At 44.1% G+C, this 23,268-nt stretch overlaps 1 protein-coding gene across 6 annotated transcripts in view; it reads left to right on the forward strand.

The window, feature by feature from the left end:
• Nucleotides 1-23,268, forward strand: part of LOC119962662 (WD repeat-containing protein 7) — an 869,538-nt gene that overhangs the window by 32,944 nt on the left and 813,326 nt on the right. For 4 of the 6 annotated variants that reach the window (XM_038790559.1, XM_038790560.1, XM_038790563.1 and 1 more), the window contains exon 1: nt 17,825-17,967. The exons of the other annotated variants lie outside the window; for them this stretch is intronic. In XM_038790559.1, the coding sequence (XP_038646487.1) occupies nt 17,876-17,967 (92 nt within the window). In that variant the 5' untranslated portion in view covers nt 17,825-17,875. Of the gene's footprint in view, nt 1-17,824; nt 17,968-23,268 lie in introns of those variants that run through there. 6 annotated transcript variants of the gene reach the window in all.

A 23,268-nucleotide genomic window follows, 5' to 3' on the forward strand; every position in this document is an offset into this window, starting at 1 on the left:
GTTTTGGATACTTGTGGGGGGGACGACTTACCAGGGGCAAGCCATGGGGTACGGGCCTCTTGCACGGAGTCTGTCCCTGTTGCTCAGAAGGGAAGGGGGCAAAGGAGTAGAACATTAGTAATTGGGGACTCAATAGTCAGGGGCACAGATAGGAGATTTTGTGGGAGCGAGAGAGACTCACGTTTGGTATGTTGCCTCCCAGGTGCAAGGGTAAGTGATGTCTCGGATCGTGTTTTCCGGGTCCTTAAGGGGGAGGGGGAGCAGCCCCAAGTCGTAGTCCACATTGGCACTAACGACATAGGTAGGAAAGGGGACAAGGATGTCAGGCAGGCCTTTAGGGAGCTAGGATGGAAGCTCAGAGCGAGAACAAACAGAGTTGTTATCTCTGGGTTGTTGCCCGTGCCACGTGATAGTGAGATGAGGAATAGGGAGAGAGAGCAATTAAACACGTGGCTACAGGGATGGTGCAGGCGGGAGGGATTCAGATTTCTGGATAACTGGGGCTCTTTCTGGGGAAGGTGGGACCTCTATAGACAGGATGGTCTACATCTGAACCTGAGGGGCACCAATATTCTGGGGGGGAGATTTGTTAGTGCTCTTTGGGGGGGTTTAAACTAATTCAGCAGGGGCATGGGAACCTGGATTGTAGTTTTGGGGTACGGGAGATTGAGAGTATAGAGGTCAGGAGCACAGATTTGACTTCGCAGGAGGGTGCCAGTGTTCAGGTAGGTGGTTTGAAGTGTGTCTACTTCAATGCCAGGAGTATACGAAATAAGGTAGGGGAACTGGCAGCATGGGTTGGTACCTGGGACTTCGATGTTGTGGCCATTTCAGAGACATGGATAGAGCAGGGACAGAAATGGTTGTTGCAAGTTCCGGGGTTTAGGTGTTTTAGTAAGGTAAGAGGGGGAGGTGTGGCGCTGCTAGTCAAGGACAGTATTACGGTGGCAGAAAGGATGCAAGATGGGGACTCTTCTTCCGAGGTAGTATGGGCTGAGGTTAGAAACAGGAAAGGAGAGGCCACACTGCTGGGAGTTTTCTATAGGCCACCTAATAGTTCTAGGGATGTAGAGGAAAGGATGGCGAAGATGATTCTGGAAAAGAGCGAAAGTAACAGGGTAGTTGTTATGGGAGACTTTAACTTTCCAAATATTGACTGGAAAAGATATAGTTCGAGTACATTAGATGGGTCGTTCTTTGTACAATGTGTGCAGGAGGGTTTCCTGACACAATATGTTGACAGGCCAACAAGAGGCGAGGCCACATTGGATTTGGTTTTGGGTAATGAACCAGGCCAGGTGTTAGATCTGGAGGTAGGTGAGCACTTTGGAAACAGTGACCACAATTCGGTGACCTTTACGTTAGTGATGGAAAGGGATAAGTATACCCCGCAGGGCAAGAGTTATAGCTGGGGGAAGGGCAATTATGATGCCATTAGACATGACTTAGGATGTGTTGGTTGGAGAAGTAGGCTGCAAGGGTTGGGCAGACTGGATATGTGGAGCTTGTTCAAGGAACAGCTATTGCATGTTCTTGATAAGTACGTACCAGTCAGGCAGGGAGGAAGGGGTCGAGCGAGGGAACCGTGGTTTACCAAAGAAGTGGAATCTCTTGTTAAGAGGAAGAAGGAGGCCTATGTGAAGATGAGGCATGAAGTTTCAGTTGGGGCGCTTGATAGTTACAAGGAAGCGAGGAAGGATCTAAAGAGAGAGCTGAGACGAGCAAGGAGGGGACGTGAGAAGTCTTTGGCAGGTAGGATCAAGGAAAACCCAAAAGCTTTCTATAGGTATGTCAGGAATAAAAGAATGACTAGGGTAAGAGTAGGGCCAGTCCAGGACAGTGGTGGGAAGTTGTGTGTGGAGGCTGAGGAGATAAGCGAGATACTAAATGGATACTTTTCGTCAGTATTCACTCAAGAAAAAGATAATATTGTGGAGGAGAATGCTGAGACCCAGGCTATTAGAATAGATGGCATTGAGCTGCGTAGGGAAGAAGTGTTGGCAATTCTGGACAAGGTGAAAATAGATAAGTCCCCGGGGCTGGATGGGATTTATCCTAGGATTCTCTGGGAAGCCAGGGAAGAGATTGCTGAGCCTTTGGCTTTGATTTTTAGGTCATCATTGGCTACAGGAATAGTGCCAGAGGACTGGAGGATAGCAAATGTGGTCCCTTTGTTCAAGAAGGGGAGTAGAGATAACCCCGGTAACTATAGGCCGGTGAGCCTAACGTCTGTGGTGGGTAAGGTCTTGGAGAGGATTATAAAAGATACGATTTATAATCATCTAGATAGGAATAATATGATTAGGGATAGTCAGCATGGTTTTGTGAAGGGTAGGTCATGCCTCACAAACCTTATCGAGTTCTTTGAGAAGGTGACTGAACAGGTAGACGAGGGTAGAGCAGTTGATGTGGTGTATATGGATTTCAGTAAAGCGTTTGATAAGGTTCCCCACGGTCGGCTATTGCAGAAAATACGGAGGCTGGGGATTGAGGGTGATTTAGAGATGTGGATCAGAAATTGGCTAGTTGAAAGAAGACAGAGAGTGGTAGTTGATGGGAAATGTTCAGAATGGAGTTCAGTTACGAGTGGCGTACCACAAGGATCTGTTCTGGGGCCGTTGCTGTTTGTCATTTTTATAAATGACCTAGAGGAGGGCACAGAAGGATGGGTGAGTAAATTTGCAGACGACACTAAAGTCGGTGGAGTTGTAGACAGTGCGGAAGGATGTTGCAGGTTACAGAGGGACATAGATAAGCTGCAGAGCTGGGCTGAGAGGTGGCAAATGGAGTTTAATGTGGAGAAGTGTGAGGTGATTCACTTTGGAAAGAATAACAGGAATGCGGAATATTTGGCTAATTGTAAAATTCTTGGTAGTGTGGATGAGCAGAGGGATCTTGGTGTCCATGTACATAGATCCCTGAAAGTTGCCACCCAGGTAGATAGGGTTGTGAAGAAGGCCTATGGTGTGTTGGCCTTTATTGGTAGAGGGATTGAGTTCCGGAGCCATGAGGTCATGTTGCAGTTGTACAAAACTCTAGTTGGGCCGCATTTGGAGTATTGCGTACAGTTCTGGTCGCCTCATTATAGGAAGGACGTGGAAGCTTTGGAACGGGTGCAGAGGAGATTTACCAGGATGTTGCCTGGTATGGAGGGAAAATCTTATGAGGAAAGGCTGATGGACTTGAGGTTGTTTTCGTTAGAGAGAAGAAGGTTAAGAGGTGACTTAATAGAGGCATACAAAATGATCAGAGGGTTAGATAGGGTGGACAGCGAGAGCCTTCTCCCGCGGATGGGGGTGGCTAGCACGAGGGGACATAGCCTTAAATTGAGGGGTAATAGATATAGGACAGAGGTCAGAGGTGGGTTTTTTACGCAAAGAGTGGTGAGGCCGTGGAATGCCCTACCTGCAACAGTAGTGAACTCGCCAACATTGAGGGCATTTAAAAGTTTATTGGATAAGCATATGGATGATAAGGGCATAGTGTAGGTTAGATGGCCTTTAGTTTTTTTCCATGTCGGTGCAACATCGAGGGCCGAAGGGCCTGTACTGCGCTGTATCGTTCTATGTTCTATGCTGCCACTGGAAGTCCTGTCATATCAGTTTTTTGAGGAGAGGGGTAGTGGTGGATTTGAAGGTGAGGGAACAGTACCCGAGTAATGGAAATCATGAATAATACAAGATAACCTAAGAGCCAGAACAGGAAGTTGGTGGTCAATAGTTCGGTAGGAATAGGGTGGTGGTGTCTCATGGACAAGATGAGTGTGGGAGATGGGAGAGAAAATAGATGATGATACAAATTTAGGGTTAGGGCAATCTTTTAATAGTGGGCAGTTTCAGGGCTGGAGAGGAGGACTTGATGATGTCCTCTGTCATCCAGCCACATCTGACAATGGAGTAGAGGACTTGGAAAATGGAGTAGACCATTCAGCCTTTCGAGCCTGCTCCACCATTCCAAACGATGATAGGGGATCTGGTTGCAGTCTCAACTCCACTTCACTGCCTGCCCTCAATCCTTGACTCCCTTGTTTATCAAATATCTATCTAACACTGCTTTGAAAATGTTAAATGACCCAGCCTCCCCTCCCTGCTTTCTGGCGAAGATAATTCCGCATATCTTAATTCCTTAGAGAGAAAAACTTTCTCCTCATCTCCGCCTTAAATGGTACACCTCATTCTTAAACTGTATCCCCTATTCTCGTCTCTCCTGGAAACATCCAGTATCTAACCTACCAAGTCCTCCAAAGGTGTTCAAACTTGCATCCCTTAGACGTATGGGAGCAAAGCTGTGAGGCTGCAGGTATATCAGGGTGAGGGGATTTAGTCGGGACAAGAGTATCAAAGGGTATATTGTGGAGAATTGTAAAGTGAGGTTTGACAGAAAATTTGACCGGGAGAGTTTTTTCCAGGGCGTGATACAGAAATAAATAGAAGATGGAGGGGAAGGAAAATACAGAGCAAAGTAAGGAAATGATCAGAGACTGCCTTTTCTATGGTGGTTACCATGGAATGATCAAGGTCAAAACTGGGGCCACGAATATGGATGAGACAGATTTCGGGAGGAAAGGGGAGTAGTAAATTGAGATGGAGTTTGAAATTACTCTGCCTAATAAATTGCTTTGTTCAAAGGCAATGAGAGGAAAGCAGAGAAGCTATCTTGTTGTGAAACTTGATTTTAGACTTGGGTGGTGGGTGTTACAGAGGATTTTACAGGAGAAATGTGAAGGTGGAACGAGGTGAGATGCTGAAATGAAGAAAAGTTGAGGTGGCGCGAGATAGACCAAGGCCATCATGTCATACCAAAGAGAAAGTGGGCACTTGAAAACTGTGGTTATCTGAGCTGATTAGAGAACTCTAATATACCTATGAGAAGGTACATGTTCTTAATGAATACTTAACCCCTTGTGTGGACAGACATTATGCTGCTGACATTGTAATTAAGGAGGTGAAGTGTGAAATGTTGGATATGATAAACATAGTGCGAGGAAATACTAAGGAGGAATTGACACCTTTGAAAGAAGACAAAATGCTTGACCCAAGTGAAATGTATCCCCGCTGTTAAGAAATGCAATGGAGGAAACAGTATAATTACTGGCCATGATTTTCCGATCCCCTCTGGCTCCATTGCTAACCTTGTATCTTCCTTTAAAAAGGGAGAAAGGGATAGACCATTTAATTATAGGCCAGTCACATTAACCTTGGTGGTGGCAGAATTATTTGGAAAGTTTCTGAGGAATGGTATTGATCACTAAAATGGGCATGGATTAATCAAAGACAGAGTAAAGATTTATTACAGGAAGGATGCATCTGAATAGACTGAATTCTTTGACGAAGTAACAAGGAGAGGCGATGAGGGTAGTGAGCCTGTTGAGGTCTACATTGATTTTAGCAAGTCTTTTGGCAAGGTCCCATAGAATAGAATTCCTACAGCGCAGAAGGAAGCCATTAGGCCCATCAAGTCTGCACTGACCCTCTGAAAAAACACCCTAACTAGGCCCCTATCCCTGTCACCCCACCTAACCTACACATCCTTTTCACTAAGGGCCAATTTAGCATGGCCAATCCATCCAGCCTGCACATCTTTGGACTGTGGGTGAAAACCACAGCACCTGGAGGAAATCCATGCAGACATGGAGGAAGAAAGTTCAAACTCACACAGTGACACAAGGTTGGATTTATACCTGGGTCCGTGGCGCTGTGAGGCAGCAGTACCACTGTGCCGCCCATATGACATGACAGCCTGGCCTGTGGGATCCAAGGGCAAGTGGCAAGTTGGATCTAAAATTGTCTCAGTGGCAAAAAGCAAAGTGGCGTTATTGAAAGAGGATTTTGTGGTTGGAAGACTGTTACATTGTGGTTTGGTCTGTTGCTTTATGTGATCTATGTTCATGATTTAGACTTCAATGTGGGGTTATTGATGAAGTTTTCAGATGGTATGGAAATTGGCCATGTGATTGATAGTGATGAAGGCTGTGAACTGCAGGAAGATGCCAATGTCTAGTCAGGTGGGCAGAGAGGTGCCAATGGAATTCCATGCAGAGAAATGTAAGGCAATGCATTTGATGAAGGTTAACCAGACAAGGAAAGATGCAGTAAATGGTAGCATGCTTAGAGGTGTAGAGGAATAGAAGGACCTCCGAGTGCATGCCTGCAGATATTTGAGGCACTTCTGCGCTGTAAGGTGGTTAAAAAAAGCAAACTGAATAATGAAATGAAATGAAATGAAAATTGCTTATTGTCACGAGTAGGCTTCAATTAAGTTACTGTGAAAAGCCCCTAGTTGCCACATTCCGGCGCCTGTCCGGGGAGGCTGGTACGGGAATCGAACCGTGCTGCTGGCCTGCTTGGTCTGCTTTAAAAGCCAGCGATTTAGCCTTATGAGCTAAACCAGCCCCATAATATTTACCTTAATTGAGATTAAATAAGTATGGGGATTATATCGCAGTGGGGAATTAGTTTGAAGTGGCAAGAGATTCAGGTCATAGAATGAGGCAGTTTGACAAAATGGTCATCTGCATTTGGTTTCTCTTGTGCAGAAGAGAACTACTAATAGTCTCATGCTCATATCAATTCAGCTATTTAAGGCTGGTTGTTCTGTTTGTGTAGATGCTCACCCTGCCCCCACTTTTGTTCTGTTCTCTTTTAAATGATAATCATCTGTAATTTATTGGGACTTACAAGGCTCTACATTTGACAAGTTAACTTGGAGGTTCTCAATTGAGTGTTTTCATCATTTTTCAATTCTGTTTCAAATGCTTGTTGTTTATAGCATGAATGCAGCTTGCAGAACCTGGGCCTGAAAAGTTTTGCCGAAGAGATAGTCTCACTTCTTCCCGATTAAGAGCGTATTTGGAATTTGCCATCTGAGTTGCACGTAGAAATTCTTAACTAATTCAACCAATGAACATTGTCATCCCACTGGGCTGATTTCTCATTCTAATATTGTTACTTTAAACACTGAAATGTACATGTGTGCAGATGTAACAATGCAAGATCAGATCTTTATTGTGGCACCATATCTCTCAAGCAGTTAGATATAGCACTTAGGGTAAATGGGATCAAAGGATATGGGGAAAGTGGGAATAGATTATCGAGTTGGATGATCAGCCATGATCTTCATGAATGGCGGAGCGGGCTTGAAGGGCCGAATGGCCTCCTGCTCCAATTTTTCTGATTTTCTGTTTCTATCATTTTTTTGTGTATAGGCACATCACATTTCAAGATTCCAGCATTCAAAGTTTCACACTCATGTTTCATATTAATTTACCTTTGGTCTCTACATTCCATGCATTGCACCAAGGTGATCCAGATGCAATGAGACTAGATAGCAGAATAACAACATGGAGCCAGCAAAATACACTTAGACCGTCCCAATTTGTTCTAGTTATTGTTATCATAGTTATTTTTCCCTCTTAAACCCCATATCTACTTTGCTCTGATATGTATCTCCCACTGTTTTACTGCTCTAGACACAAGTGACCAAATTAATGCATTCCAGATCATTGCAAACAGACCACATTCTATCACTACTTTATCCAAGAAGATATTTTTGCGTTCGGTTCACTGACACAATGCATCCCATGGTCAGGAAAAATATCAATCAGAAGTGTTAATAGGCTCATTGAGCAGATGGCTAATGTGCAATTTTTTCAAGGAGGTCACAAAGATGATTACAAGTAGGGCAGTGGATGTTGTCTATATGGACTTCAGTAAGGCCTTTGACAAGGTTCCTCATGGCAGACTGGTACAAAAGGTGAAGTCACACTGGATCAGAGGTGAGTTGGCAAGATGGATACAGAACTGGCTTGGACATAGAAGGCAGAGAGTCGCAATGGAAGGGTTCTTTTCTGATTGGAGGGCTGTGACTAGTGGTGCTCTGCAGGGTTCAGTGCTAGGACCGTTGCTGTTTGCAGTATGTATAAATGATTTGGAGGAAAATGTAACTGGTCTGATTAGTAAGTTTGCGGACAACACAAAGGTCGGTGGAATTGCTGATAGCGATGAGGACTGTCCGAGGATACAGCAGCATTTAGATCGTTTGGAGACTTGGGTGGAGAGATGGCAGATGGAGTTTAATCCGGATAAATGTGAGGTAATGCATTTTGGAAGGTCTAATGCAGGTAGGGAATATACAATGAATGGTAGAACCCTCAAGAGTATTGACAGTCAGAGATGTGTACAGGTCCACAGGTCACTGAAAGGAGCAACAGAGGTAGAGAAGGTAGTCAAGAAGGCATATGGCATGCTTGACTTCATTGGCCGGGGCATTGAGCATAAAAATTGGCAAGACATGTTGCAGCTGTATAGAACCATGCTTCGGCCACACTTGGAGTATAGTGTTCAATTCTGGTCACCACACTACCAGAAGGATGTGGAGGCTTTAGAGAGGGTGCAGAAGAAATTTACCAGGATGTTGCCTGGTATGGAGGGCATTAGCTAAGAGGAGAGGTTGAATAAACTTGGTTTGTTCTCACTGGAATGAAGGAGGTTGAGGGGCGACCTGATAGAGGTCTACAAAATTATGGGGGGCATAGACAGAGTGGATAGTCAGAGACTTTTTCCCAGGATAGAGGGGTCAATTACTAGGGGGCATAGGTTTAAGGTGCGAGGGGCAAGGTTTAGAGGAGATATACGAAGCAAGTTCTTTTACACAGAGGGTAGTGGGTGCCTGGAACTCGCTGCCAGAGGAGGCGGTTGAAGCAGGGACGATAGTGACGTTTTAAGGGGTATCTTGACAAATACATGAATAGGATGGGAATAGAGGGATACGGACCCCGGAAGTGTAGAAGATTTTAGTTTAGATGGGCAGCATGGTCAGCGAAGGCTTGGAGGGCCGAAGGGCCTGTTCCTTTGTTGTACTTTTCTTTGTTCTTTGTTCAATAACATTTTGTAATGCAGGGTGGAGTGGAGATGGATATTTTTCTAATATGCTACAATAATGATGTGCTTAGCCTGACCAAGAGAGGGTTAAGTTTAACGTTTCATGAAGCTTGCCCTTGCCTCGAGGTATTTTATCACAGCACATAGATTAAATTGGTTTTCGTCTAAAAATATACAGTAGCTAACATTTCCTATTGCAAATCAATTAACTTTGCTGCATTGGTTCCCATGACTCCAGTTGAAATTTGTTTTAGTAAGATGTGGTCATTTTTAAAACTAAATTTATGCAGGCAAAAATATTTTTTCTGTAACAAAATTTCTGTTCCTTGAATTGGTTCCAAGTATTTTCCTGAAGATGTGTCGCTCAAGATGATAAGAGGGAAGTGGGTGGCAGAGTGACGTCGGCGGCGGCGGCACTGTTACCTCAGGCGCTGAGGACCCCGGGTTCGGCCCTGCCCCCCAGTCACTGTCCATGTGCAGTCTGCACATTTCCCCCACCGTGTCTGCATGGGTCTCACTTCCATAATTCAAAGTTGTCCAGGGTAGGTGGATTGGCCATGCCAAATTGCCCCTCAATGGAAAAATTAAAAAAAAAAGAAACTTCGAAATAAGTGGGGTTGACCAACATAGATGACAAATAGCTATTGATTGAGTTTTACTATTTGTTGCAGCACTATTTAATGCTGTTGGGGGTGGGGGATGGTCAATTAAGTGATCAAACACCAAGTAATTTTTGCACGTAAACACCTTGATCATGCGTGTAGCAGATAAAACTGTTGGAGATAGCTTGGAAGTAGGAAATTAAATGAGTAATTCACTTTCTTTCCCAAATTAACCTGGTAACCAGTTGGTTATACAGAAATTATGACTACTATTGTGTGGGTGGCATGGTGGCGTATTGGTTAACACTACCGCCTCATAGTACGAGGGACCCAGGTTCAATACCAGCCTCGAGTGACTCTGTGTCGAGCTTGCACATTCTCCTCATGTCTGTGTGGGTTTACTCAGGATGCTCCGGTTTCCTCGCACAGTCCAACAATATGTGGGTCAGGTGGATTGTCCATGCTAAATTGCCCCTAGTGTCCAAGAAAGGTGATGTGGGGTTATGGGGTTACAGGATTAAGATGGGGATGTGGGCGTTGGTAGGGTGCTTGCTCAGAGTGTCGGTGTAGACTCGATGAGCCGAATGGCCCCCAGCACTGCATATTGGCAGCGAAGTTCGATAGTTTTAATGTGCCAAGTTGCAAATCTATGATAGCCAATGTTATTTTACAAAATATTTAACCTTACTCATCAGTCTGACAAAGCAAAAATTTGACGAGACAATGGTCCACAACATATTAATTTAGTCTGCAAATCTTGGGACGGCACAGTGGAGCAATGGTTGGCACTGCTGCCTCAGGGTGCTGAGGAGCCGGGTTCGGTCCTGGCCCCGGGTCACTGTCTGTGTGGAGTTTACACATTCTCTCCGTCTTTGGTTGGGTCTCACCCCAACAACCCAAAGATGCGCAGGGCAGATGGATTTGCCACTCTTTTGAGGTCCACCAACAAAACAGAAGAAAGGAAACAAATTTAGATGGATTAGCCATGCTAAATTGCCAATAATTGGAAAAAAAATAATTGGGTACCCTAAATTAAAACAAAATAGTCTGCAGATTCTTAGTCTGAGGCATGATTCACTTTATAAAATCATTTCTGATAGAAATGCAATTTTGGGTTGACATGCCTATCCACATGAAGTGCACACAACAAAGGTAGTTTTCCCTTATAAACAAAGGCGTAGTGTGCAGAATATTTGACCACTGGAGGAATGAGTGAGGAAGCTGAAACACCTGGGATACATTGGTCACCACCAGTATTCAGTTATGGTGATTTGGAAAGCAGGTTACCTGTTTGTATCGTATTGAAAAGAAATTGAATAAAAATATTTCACCAAATATATAGTTTCCCTATTAAATAATTTTTGCTGCCATCAAAGGTTTTAAATCTCATTTTGATTACAGTGTTCTGCATCAGTCTCTCCACTTGCTTGGATAAGAACAATTTCAGCAAAACTGAAGAAATTCCACGTTCAAGACTGCAGGCTGGTTGATTGACACCCCATCTGCAAACATAGATATTCACTCCCTTCAACACCGACACAGTGGCTGCAATACCATATTTACAAGATGCATTACAACTCGCCAAGGCTCCTGCAACAGCACCTTCCAACACATGACATCTGCAACCAGATGAACTGCACTGTTTCAAGATGGTGGCTCGCCACCACTTTCTTGAGGGCAATTAAGGATGGACAGTAAATAAGACCATAAGACATAGGAGCAGAATTAGGCCACTCGGCCCATGGAGTCTGCTCCACCATTCAATCTGGCAGATATTTTCTCATCCCCATCCTCCTGCCTTCTCCCCATAACCCCTAGCCTTGCCAGCGACACCCTCAACCTAAGAAAGGAATTAAAAAAAAAATTGTATGGCAAAGGAGACATGGAAATCATACTGACATTTGGTTAATGTACTTATAGTTGAAAACAATTTGCATTGCACAGTTTATGAATTGCCAATTACTTTCGTTTAGTGTCAGCGGTCAGTATTCTGATCTCTTTTCCCACTTCCTTGTGCATTTTAGGATCTTCAAATTGGCTCATAATAATGTGCAAATTATTTTTGCTTGTTCCGGTGGGATACTTGAAGTGTATTATGGGACAATTCATGAAACTCATTTGTGTTCAGCTATCAAGATTAGCTGCCTAGCTTCCAATTGTCTCCCAACACCCTTGCTATTGAATCAAAACCTCTGTTTGCTGAGACTGTGTGGTAGTCAGTGTGCAACAACCACCCCACGTTTAAAAAAAAATGATGTTAAAAAAAATCATGCGCAAACATCTTCCACTCATCAGAATGAAGCTTGGGACCTGGGACAGACATTAGGACCCTCATGGACAACAAAGCAGTGACAAACCTGAGAGCCTCACCATCATCAATACTTGAGAACATTGATATTATTGCCCTCAGTGAGACATGATGGGCAGGTCAAGGTCAACTGAAAGAGAAAGGCTTTGGGTGCGTTCGCATGGGACGTAGTCATCTACCATGTGGTCTGCCCATTCCCAGAACAAAGAAATGCTATGGCAATTATACCTTTAGTTTATCTTAAAAATGATTTGCATATGCCAGTCAAAAGCATACCTTTGATCGGAGGTAACCAGTGGCCAATAAGAGGATCCTACCTAGTCCCCAGCTGCTTTTGTCCTTCTAGATGGTAGTGGTCATGCGTTTGGAAGGTGCTGCCGAAGGAACGTTGGTGAGTTCTTGTCGTGCATCTTTTAGATGGTACTCACTGCTGCCACTGTTGTCAGTAGGGGGATTGAATGTTTGTGGAAAGAGGAGCAATCGGGCTGCTTTGTCCAGGATGAATCAGTACTACTCCATGTTGATCACCACTTTGAGAAAGCACTAAGGGTGACATGGGCACAGAATGTACCCTGGGTTGGGGACTTCATGTCCATCACCAAGAGTGGCTTGGTAGTGCCACTGCAGACGGAGCTGGTCGGGTCCTAAAGGATATAGCTGCAAGACTGAGACTACACAAGTGGTGAGGGAACAACACACACAATCTCATCCTCAACCTGCTTGCTGCAGATGCATTTTTCCATAACAGTATGGTTGGGAGTGACCACTGCACAGTCTTGTGGAGTCCCAAGTCCAAATATACAATGGAAATACATCGACACAGGCATCGGGTGCAGCATACAGGAGTGTAGTACTACTTAGTAAAGAAGATGTGTGAAGAGATTGGATCAGTTCCTAAGCGGATCGATAGGAGTTGGTAACATCGGGGAAGAACCTGTTTTTGAATCTGTTAGTGCGTATTCTCTGACTTTTGCGTCTCCTGCCCGATGGAAGAAGTTGGAAGAGTGACTAAGCCGAGTGGGAGGGGCCTTTGATTATGCTGCCTGCTGTCCCAAGGCAGCGGGAGGTGTAGACAGAGTCAATGGATTGGAGGCGGATTTGTGTCATGGACTGGGCGGTGTTCATGACTCACTGAAGTTTCTTGCGGTCCTGGGCCGAGCAGTTGCCATACCAGGCCGTGAGGCAGCCAGATAGGATGCTTTCTATGGTGCACCTGGAAAAGATGGCAAGAATCAATGTGGACATGCCGAATCTCCTTAGTTTCCTGAGGAAGTATAGGTGCTGTTGTGCTTTCTTGGTCGTAGCGTTGACGTGGGTGGACCAGGACAGATATTTGGTGATGTGCACGCCTATGAATTTGAAGCTGTCAACCATCTCCACCTCGGCGCCGTTGGTGCAGGCAGGGCTGTGTCCAACACTTTGCTTCCTGAAGTCAATGACCAGCTCTTTAGTTTTGCTGATTATTGTCACTCCACTAGGTTCTCTATCTCCCTCCTGTATTCTGACTCATGGTTGTTTGAGATCCGACCCACTACGATTGAGCAGTCAGCAAACCTGTAGATGGAGTTGGAGGCTCAACCATCTTCAGCTTCATCAGTGACCTTCTTTCCAGCATAAGGTCAGATGTGGGGATGTTCACTGATGATTAACTTTTAATAATCCTCTGGTGTTCTTTATATTCTGATCGATTATCTGACCTGGCACTCACCTTTACGATGTTTTTTCCTCTGTTGCTTTTCTTCTTTAGTCAACCATGGATGGTGGCTCCTCTTTAGAATTTCTCCTCACAGCAGGAATATACATTTTCTGAGTATTCTGAAGCATCTCCTTAAATGTCTGCTACTGCTTCTCTATTTTCTAAATTAGTCCTGTGAAATAGTACTTGTCAGTCCACCATTCAGCCATTTCCAGTGTTCTGCTTTAAAAAATAAAACAAAAAAGCACAATTGAACCTGACCTTTCTTGAAGCTGATTTATGAATATTGAATCACATTGTCATTGTGAGTCCAGAATTATGTAACAGAGTGGCCAGAGTAGCTGTTTTCGACATGGAGAACTGAATATTGCTTTTTAAGAGGGGCTGTTTAGCTCACAGGGCTAATCGCTGGCTTTGAAAGCAGACTAAAGAAAGCCAGCAGCACGGTTCAATTCCCGTAACAGCCTCCCCGAACAGGCGCTGGAATGTGGCGACTAGGGGCTTTTCACAGTAACTTCATTTGAAGCCTACTCGTGACAATAAGTGATTTTCATTTCATTTCCTTTTCATTTCATAAAAGTGAAATTCTGCGAAGTTGTTAACATGGGTTTCCAGGATGCAATATTGCTGTCATGCATCCTACTTGAGTTGATCTTGGATCCATGAAGGGCTGAAGGAGAAACTCGTGTAGACATAGGACAGGACAGGGCTTTGGGAACGGAAGCCCAAACCCTCAGGCTGAATTATTCATGTGAATAGCAAGATTTTTGCCAGGCTGCTTCGTGCTCTTGCTATTCTATCTAGAATTAATGTTTTTAAGGCAATTTTATGCATTCAGTTATCCTGTATTGGATTGTAACCAATTTATACTGTATCTATTGTTGTAATGCGGTGTATGATTGTTTGAATGTAGTTTTAGCTTTCGAAGAATACCTAGGAATTAACTGGCTGCAGTCACAAATATTCAGACTGTGTATAGACAATTTATCATATTGTATGATTGCAATCATATGAAGGAAGTGGGTGGCAAAGGAAAAAAATATAATGGAAAATATATTAACTTATAATGTATAAGCATAATAAGGTGTAGGTTTACAAAGTTTTGTGAAGCAGGCCTGAAAAGCAAAGACCCCTCCAATATGAAGCAAATACAAAGTCTTGAGAGTCTTTGAGAGGATTAAAAATTAGCAAGTATTCTTGTTCCCCTATTGAAAACATATAAAATTGACGGACGATTCTGAGTGCACAAAATTAATCTGAGCTTCAAGGCGCTCCATCTCCTGTGACTCAGACCCACTCTGTTGCATCTTCGTTTCAATTTTTGTCATGAATCTGCCATGAGACAGCAATGGACCGTATTCAAAGGGGCCTCAATTGGTATGGATCTCCCAGTAACGAGTTTAGAACAGCAGTTTGGATAATCAAGTGTGAATAGTTAATGGAGGAGGAACTGACTATATACGATGGGGAAAGCCCCTGAGAGAGACATGTCAATGTTTCGGCAAGAAAGTTGATGGCAGCAGACAACCGAATACATAGGCATAATCAAAGAACAACAAAGGTATAATTGTCTGGATTTTGAAAAGCCAGGAGAGGAAGTTACCATCTAGCACAGGGGTGGGCAAACTACGGCCCGCGGGCCGCATGCGGCCCGCCAAAGGTCTTTATGCGGCCCACCAAGATCAAGTCATTAAAAATTTTTTTTTTTTTTAAATTAAAATTTTTTTTTTTTTAAGGTTAATGGGGGGGGGGGGGGGCTGTTGGTTACTGGTATAGGGTGGATACGTTGACTTGAGTAGGGTGATCATTGCTCGGCACAACATGTGTTTCATGTGAAGTTTCTACTTTAAAATATTAATTAATAAAGATTAATTGCTTTTTTTTCTTTAAAAACCTTTTATTTTGGCTATTTTAAATATTAATTATTTTACTTAATATACTATGCGGCCCTTTAAAATTTTGAATTTCTGCACGGAAAAGTTTGCCCACCCCTGATCTCGCAGTCTCAAAGTGGACAGGCCATTCTCTGGCCACCAAACCTGAAGGCCAGGTTTACAGCAAACAAGCTTCTAAATCTCAGAGCCAAGGATGTGCAGAAAACCTTCTTAACAGCAATTTTGAAATATCTTCACTGGAGCAGGTAAAAGACGGTTCCCAGATTGGAGTATCATCCTTGTGTTCTGTGGTAACTATAGCTGGTTATTCTATTTTGATGTTGTTTGGGGAGCAAGGGAGTTGAGGTCGTAACAAGGGGTACTTTGTATTCAAAGCTGTATGAGTGAGAGACTAGAGTCCTTATGTTTGTGTATTTCTCTTTTCTTTACTTTAATAAATAGTCTTTAATAATTATTACATGACGACTGGGCTATTTATTCTCACTGGGGTTTCACGTCCCCTCACACCAGAACAAAATAAAATGGTGCACTTGCACGAACCGGTGCTCCTAGTTGGGGTACTCTTGCAGATAACAGCGTGTTTTATGCCAGTTCTACTTTCCTGTTTCTGCATATGCATTATTTAAATAATGGTTCAAAACGGTTCCATTTAAGCCGTTTCTCACTTCATCATTTTAAGAATAGAAGTAATTTATATGTTGGGGTGGCATTTTTGAGGCAATTTTGTCAATTTTAGTCAGTTACATTATTTTGGAATAAATTATTTTTGGTTTGGTTTTAAGTTCTCAATCATAGTGCAATTAAAAATGCTGAAAAATGCACTAAAATAATCAAAAGTTAAAATCGCCTGTTCAGGTTGGTTACAGGAGTTCAGTGGGTTGTTCTGATGGGGAGCAGAGGAGTATGTTTTTGGATTTCCCTACAAAACCAAAACCTCTGGTATCTGAACCAAATTACCCTGCAAGTTTTACTAAATTTGCCATTGCAAAATTTGCACTTCATGCACTTCAGTTTTTTAGTTCAAAAGAGTACTTGGGGAGTATTGATCCTGGCTGTAGCTATGTCTTAAATGTATGCACTACTGCATTTCCATTTGTATTTGTATGCCATCCATGAGGTCACTTGATTTATTTTCACAAACAAACTACATTGGGAATATGACTACACAATATTTATCATCATCTCCTGCTCCTCCTTGGGCAGTCCCTCGGTGTCGAGGACAACTTGCTTCCATTTCAGGGATGTGGCTGAACAGTCCAATTCTGGATCTGTAGACTGCCACAAGTTTGGCAGGTAGTGCTGGACGAGGTGGGTGAGTGGTACGCTCTGGATCTCTGCTGTCCTTCCGCTGTTTATGCTTAGCTTCCGCGTGCTCCACCCTGCGATGCTCAAGATGATTAGCACCTTTGCCGATGCTTTTTCCTCCAGTTTCTGCTTTCTCAGGCAGGCGATTTCCACGTGGGGGCGTTGCATTTATTTAGAGAGACTTTGAGTGTCGTGGTGGTGTTTCTTTTGCCCTCCTAGTGATCACTTGCCATTGCGGAGCTCAGAGTAGAGCACTTGTTTTCGGAGTCTTGTGTTGGACATGGGGGCAGCTGGTCGAGTGTGGGCTTGGAGGGCTGAAGGGCTTGTTCCTGTGCTGTACTTTTTTTTGTTCTTTGTTCTTTTGCGCTAAGGCCTTGTTGTTCTTCCGCTGTTAAATGGCTTTTTTTGACCTCAGTGATCTGGGGTTGCACTGGGATGGTGGCGGGTTGCATGTGGTGGGATGGTGTCGAGAGCGCTTGTGTCGAAGGCTGTGTTTTGGGTGAGGAGGTTCTTGAATTGTTCACTCCTGCGGGCGTTGACTGCCTCTCTGTCTTTGATGAGTGCCTCTCTGTTTTTGGCTCTTTCTGGGGTGGGTCCCTGGGTAGTCAGACTGTAGATGGTTTTGATTGCGCTGAAGAAGCCGCTGCGCACATCGTGGTTGTTGGCGAGTTGCTGAGGGCGGGGGCTAACACACACTCATCATCCTCTGCTCATCTGCCCATCAGTGACGTCACATTTAAAGTGTGAAAATGACAGAACTTAATGGGACTCCTGAAATTCCAGAAAATAAGAAGGAAGTGAACTTCTTCAGTGCTGAGTTTTATGTGTAATTCATTTGTTGAATTATCAGCATTTTTTGATTGGTGTCAGTCCATTTGGTAAATCTGCTTTGTAGATTGACTTATGCAATATAAAAAATATTTGTCCTTCTTGGTGCAGCTGAATTATATATTGCATACATTTTACAGTAATGATGCAAGTGGAGTTGAGCAGTACAGTTCATGTTCGCAAAACTGTTATGGCTCATTGAACATGTAATGTCGTCTCCACCAATGTCTCTATAACTATTGATTGTGTGGTGCAAAGCCGTGCAGATGAATCAGTTCCTGAAATTGTTTTGTTCGGTTAATTAATGTGAAGCTTGGGTGTTCCAGTCGCTTTAAAGCAGAGTGGATAAATCTGATGTTACCATGCATTCCTTTGCTTGCAAAAACCTAAGAAAAATATTAGTGAAATCCAGACGTTTTGCCTCAGTCAAGGGGAAATGGAGAATGCCAGCCAGGTAGATCTGTATTTCTTTGTGACACAAATGTGGGAACTGTTTTTATTGCATAATCTGTATCCTGTCTATATTTGCTCATTATCTTCTGACTGTGCAATTCCTTGGTAAACTGATGTGAAAGGTGGCAGAATTCACACGTGGCACTCCACTGAGCCTCTTGAAGTATGTTTTCTTTGTACTGTCTCTCGCAGGATGGTGACGATTCCTTTTTAATTATGCTTTCTGCAATAATATGAATATTTCCATGACCATTCTTTTTGAAAATAAGCACTTGTATGCATGTTAATACCAAGTTCTTTCTGGCTAAAATATAATCCAGTAACAAAGGTTCCATAGATAAAGAAAAGTTTAAAACATATTGTGAGAATCAAAATAGAATAATTAAATGCTGGTTAGTTGATGTTTTGTAATGTTCCAACTTGGCTCTGGAACAAGCGACACAATGAAGTGGTTACAGTATAGCTACAACACTGGAATCTACCTGGCGATGTAGAAATTTTGTTAGCTGTGTCCTGTCCACAAAAAGCAGGACAAATTTAAAACAGCAAATTACAACCCGACCAGTCTGCTCTCAATCATCAGTAAAATAATGTATGGTGTTTTCAACATTGCTATTAAGTGGCACTTCCTCAGCAACAACCTAATCATAGATGCTCAGTTTGGATTCTTCCACAGTCACTCAGCTCAAGAACCCATTCCAGCCCTAATCCAAACATGGACAAAAGCTGAAGTGAGAATTTCAAGGTCGCATTTGACCTAATGTGGCACCAAGGAACCCAAGCAAAATTAAAGTAGCTGGGGATCAGGAAAATCTTTCCCATGGGTGGAGTTACACCTGGCACAAAACAAGATAATTGTGATTGCTGGGGGCCAATCAAAGTTGCAGGACATGTTGCACGAGTTCCTCAGGGTACTGATCTAGGCCCAACTGTCTTCACCTGCTTTGTCAGTAACTTTTCCTCCAACATCGGATCAGAAGCAGGCATGTTCATTGAATGTACATGTGTTCGGCACTGTTTGTGACTTCTCAGATACTGAAACAGGCTGTTTCCATGTGCAGAAAGACCTGGACAATATTCAGACTTAGGTTAATGACATTTGCATCACAGGCAATGATTATTTGCCAAACAATTATCATCTCTAACAAGAGAATATCTAATCATTCCCCTTCCCATTGCTGAATTCCCACCATTAACATTCTGGGGGTTGCAATTCATCAGAAATTGCTTTTGACAAGCCTCACTTCACCGAGGACCTAGGTTTGATCCCAGACCTGGGTCACTGTCCGTGTGGAGTTTGTAAATTCTCCCCGTGTCTGCGTGGGTCTCAGCCCCACAACCTAAAGATATGCAGGTAGGTGGATTGGCAATGCCAAATTGCTTCTTGGAGGGGGGGGGGGGAGAATTGGGTACTCTAAATTTATAAAAAAACATTTATTAAAAAAATTACTGTGGCTATAAGAGCAGGTCAGAGACTGGGAATTCTATGGAACGTAACTTGCCACCTGATTTCCAACGCCTGTCCACCATCTACAAGCCACAAGTCAACAATGTGTTGGAATGCTCTTCATGTACTTGGATGATTCCAACTCCAAACATTACAGGAATCTCTACACCATCCAGGACAAAGCAGCCCACTTGATTGACATCCCATTTGTCACCGTAAGCATTCACTCACTTCCAGCATTGGCATGAAGTGACAGCAGTGTGTAACATGTACCATCTGTAAGACTCCTTCGACAGTACCTTGAAAAACTGCAGCCTCTACCATCTAGAAGATCAATAGCAGATGCATGGGAACAACATGGCTGGCAGGTTTCTCTCAAAGTTTCACACCATCCTCTATCAAGAAAATTCTGAAGATCCTGGATTCTGCAAAAGCTATGGACCTGACAACATTCCAGCAAGATTACTGAAGATTTGTCAAGCCTTTAGCCAGGCTGTTCGAGTACAGCTACAACAATGGCACCTACTTGGTAATTTGAAAAAGCAGCACTTATTTAGCAATAAACTACTCACCTACACTCAGTTTGGGTTCCACCAGGACCACTCACTCAGCTCCTGACCTCCTCACAGCCTTGGTTCAAATATGGACAAAGACATTAAACTCACAATGGTAAGGTGAGAGTGGCTGCCCTCGACATCAAGAAGGCATTTGACGGAGTTTGGTGTCAGGGGGCCCGAGCAAAACTGAAGTCAGTGGGAATTGGGTAAATGCTCCACTGGTTGAGCTCATATCTAGCACAAAGGAAGATGGTTGGAGGTCAATCACTTCAGTTCCAGGGCATCACTGCAGGGGCTCCTCAACATAGCTGTCATCGACCCAACCATCTTATAATATAATCTATAATATTTATTAGTGTCACAAGTAGCCCTACATGAACACTTCAGTGAAGTTATTGTGAAAATCCCCAAGTCGTCACACACAGGCGCCTGTTCGGGTACACTAAGGGAGAATTCAGAATGTCCAATTCACCTAATAACGTCTTTCGGGACTTGTGGGAGGTAACCCCAGTGTCCGGAGGAAACCCGCACAGACACGGGAGAGAACCCGTGCTCTTCAGCTGCTTCATCAATGACTTTACTTCCATCATCTGGTCTGAAGTGGGGGATGTTTGCTGATGATTCCACATAGTTCACCATTTGCAACTCCTCATGTTGAAGCAGCCCATGTTCAAATGCAGCAAGACCTGGGCAATATTCGGGTATGGGCTGACAAAGGGCAAGTAACATTGACACCACGAATGCCAGGCAATGACCATCTTCAACAAGAAGAAACTTAACTGTCACCCCTTGTCATTCAGTAATAATAATGATTATAACCTTTTATTGTCACAAGAATGAAGTTGCTGTGAAAAGCCCACATTCTGGCGCCTGTTCAGGTAAGCTGGTACAGGAATTGAACTAGCGCTGCTGGCCTTGTTCTGCATCACATACTAGCTGTCTAGCCCACTGAGCTAAACCAGCCCTTCAATTCCATTGCCATCACTGAATCCCCACTATCAAAATCCTGGGGGTTACCATTGACCAGAAACTGAACTAGCCATTTCAGTGCTGCAGCTACAAGAATAGCTCAGAGTTTGATAATTCTGCGGTGAGTTACTCACCTGCTGACTCGTCCAATCCTGTCCACCATTGACAAATCAAGATTGTGATGGAATATTCTCCCCCTGCCTGGATGAATGCAGCTCCAACAATTCTCAGGAAGCTTGACACCATCCAGAACAAAAAAGCCCACTTGATTGGCATCCCATTCACCACCTGAAGCATTCACTCCCTTCACCACTGATACATGGTGGCAACAGTGTACACTATGTACAAGATGTGCTGCAGCATACCATCTCTTTTAGACAATGTCTTCTAAACCTGCAGCCTCAAGCACCTAGAAGGACAAAGACAGTAGATTCATGGAAACACCACCACCTGCAAGTTACCCTCCAAGCCATACACCATCCTGTCACGGAACAATATTGCTATTCCTTCATTGTTCCTCAGTCAAAATCCTGGAACTCCCCAACAGTACTGCAGGTCTACCTATACCATATGGACTGCTGAGTTTCAAGAAGGCAGCTGTGGCTTGTTTGGCAGCACTCACTGAGTCGCAAGGTTCTTAGTTCACTCCAGGACCCGAGCACAAAATCAGAGGTGACACTCCTTTGTCGTACCAAGGGAGTGCTGCGCTGTTGGCGTTCCTATTTTTCACATGAGAAATGAAACTAAGGGCCAATCTGCCTGCCTGAATGGATGAAGAAATCCCACAGCAATACTTTGAAGAAGTGGAGGGGAGTTACTTCTGGTGTCCTGACCAATATTTATCCTTTAATCAGCTTCACAAAAAAACAGATTATCTGATCTTTATTGCATTGTTGTTTGTGGGAGTTTGCTGTGTGTAAAATGGCTGTAGTGGTTCCTACTTTACAAGAGTGACTAGAGTTAAAAAATACTTAATTGGCTTGAAAGCTCTTTGCAATGTCTAGTGGTAATGAAAAGTGTAGTTTCTGTTGGTAGGAACATTGTCTGAAGAAATGGTTCTGCTTTGTATCCTTGTGATGCTGCATATCGATAATAAGACAGAGGGAGTTTACCCCCCGACGATGTCGCAGGCCACCATCTCGCTCATTCTGAAGCGGGATAAGGACCCGGGGACCCTGGAGGCTTGTGGGTCATACAGGCCGATCTGTTTGATCAATGTAGACGCCAAGTTACTGGCCAAGATTTTGGCGACCAGAATTGAGGACTGTGTACTGGATGTAATTGTGGAAGACCAAACCGGGTTTGTAAAGGGGAGGCAGCTGGTGGCCAACCTAAGAAGGATGCTCAACGTGATTATGATGCCCCCCGAGAGTAGGGAGGTAGAAATAGTGGTAGCCATGGATGCTGAAAAGGCTTTTGACTGGGTCGAGTGGGATTATCTCTGGGAGGTACTAAGATGGTTTGCGTTCGGGGTGGGGTTCATCGTCTGGGTTAGGCTATTGTATCAGGCCCCGGAGGTGAGTGGAAGGACGAACAGGACGACATCGGACTACTTTAGACTGCAACGTGGGACAAGACAGGGCTGCCCTCTCTCCCTACTGCTGTTTGCGCTGGCCATAGAGCTGCTGGCAATTGCACTGAGAGCTTCTAGGGGCTGGAAAGGGCTGGTCCGGGGGGGAGTGGAACATAGAGTCTCGTTATCCGCAGATGATCTGCTGTTATATGTATCGGACCCAATGGTGGGGATGGACGGTATTATGGCAACCCTGAAGGAATTTGGCCGGTTCTCCGGATACAAACTGAACATGGCTAAGAGCGAGTTGTTTGTAATTCAGGCGAGGGGGCAGGAGAGTAGGCTGAAGGGGTTGCTGTTCAGGCTCGTGGGGGAGAGTTTCCAATATTTGGGGATTCAGGTGGCACGGGACTGGGGCAAGTTGCATAAGCTCAACCTGTCCCGACTGGTGGAATGAGTGAGGGAGGATGTCCGGAGGTGGGATGCGCTCCCGCCTTCATTGGCGGGGAGGGTGCAGACTGTTATGATGATGATTCTCACGCGGTTCTTGTTTGTTTTTCAGTGTGTCTTCCCATCTTTATCACTCGGTCCTTCTTTAAGAGGCTGAATAAAAATTATTCTGGGATTTGTATGGGCAGGGAAGTCCCCGCGGATGAAGAGGGTGATGCTTGAAAGGAACAGAGGGGAAGGGGGGCTGGCGTTGCCGAACTTCAGCTACTATTACTGAGCGCCCAACATAGCGATGATAAGGAAATGGATGGTGGGTGCGGGGTCGGTTTAGGAGCGGATGGAGGCTGCTTCGTGCAGGGGCACTAG

Source organism: Scyliorhinus canicula, chromosome 3 (genome assembly GCF_902713615.1).
Source record: "Scyliorhinus canicula chromosome 3, sScyCan1.1, whole genome shotgun sequence".
Lineage (NCBI taxonomy): Eukaryota > Metazoa > Chordata > Chondrichthyes > Carcharhiniformes > Scyliorhinidae > Scyliorhinus > Scyliorhinus canicula.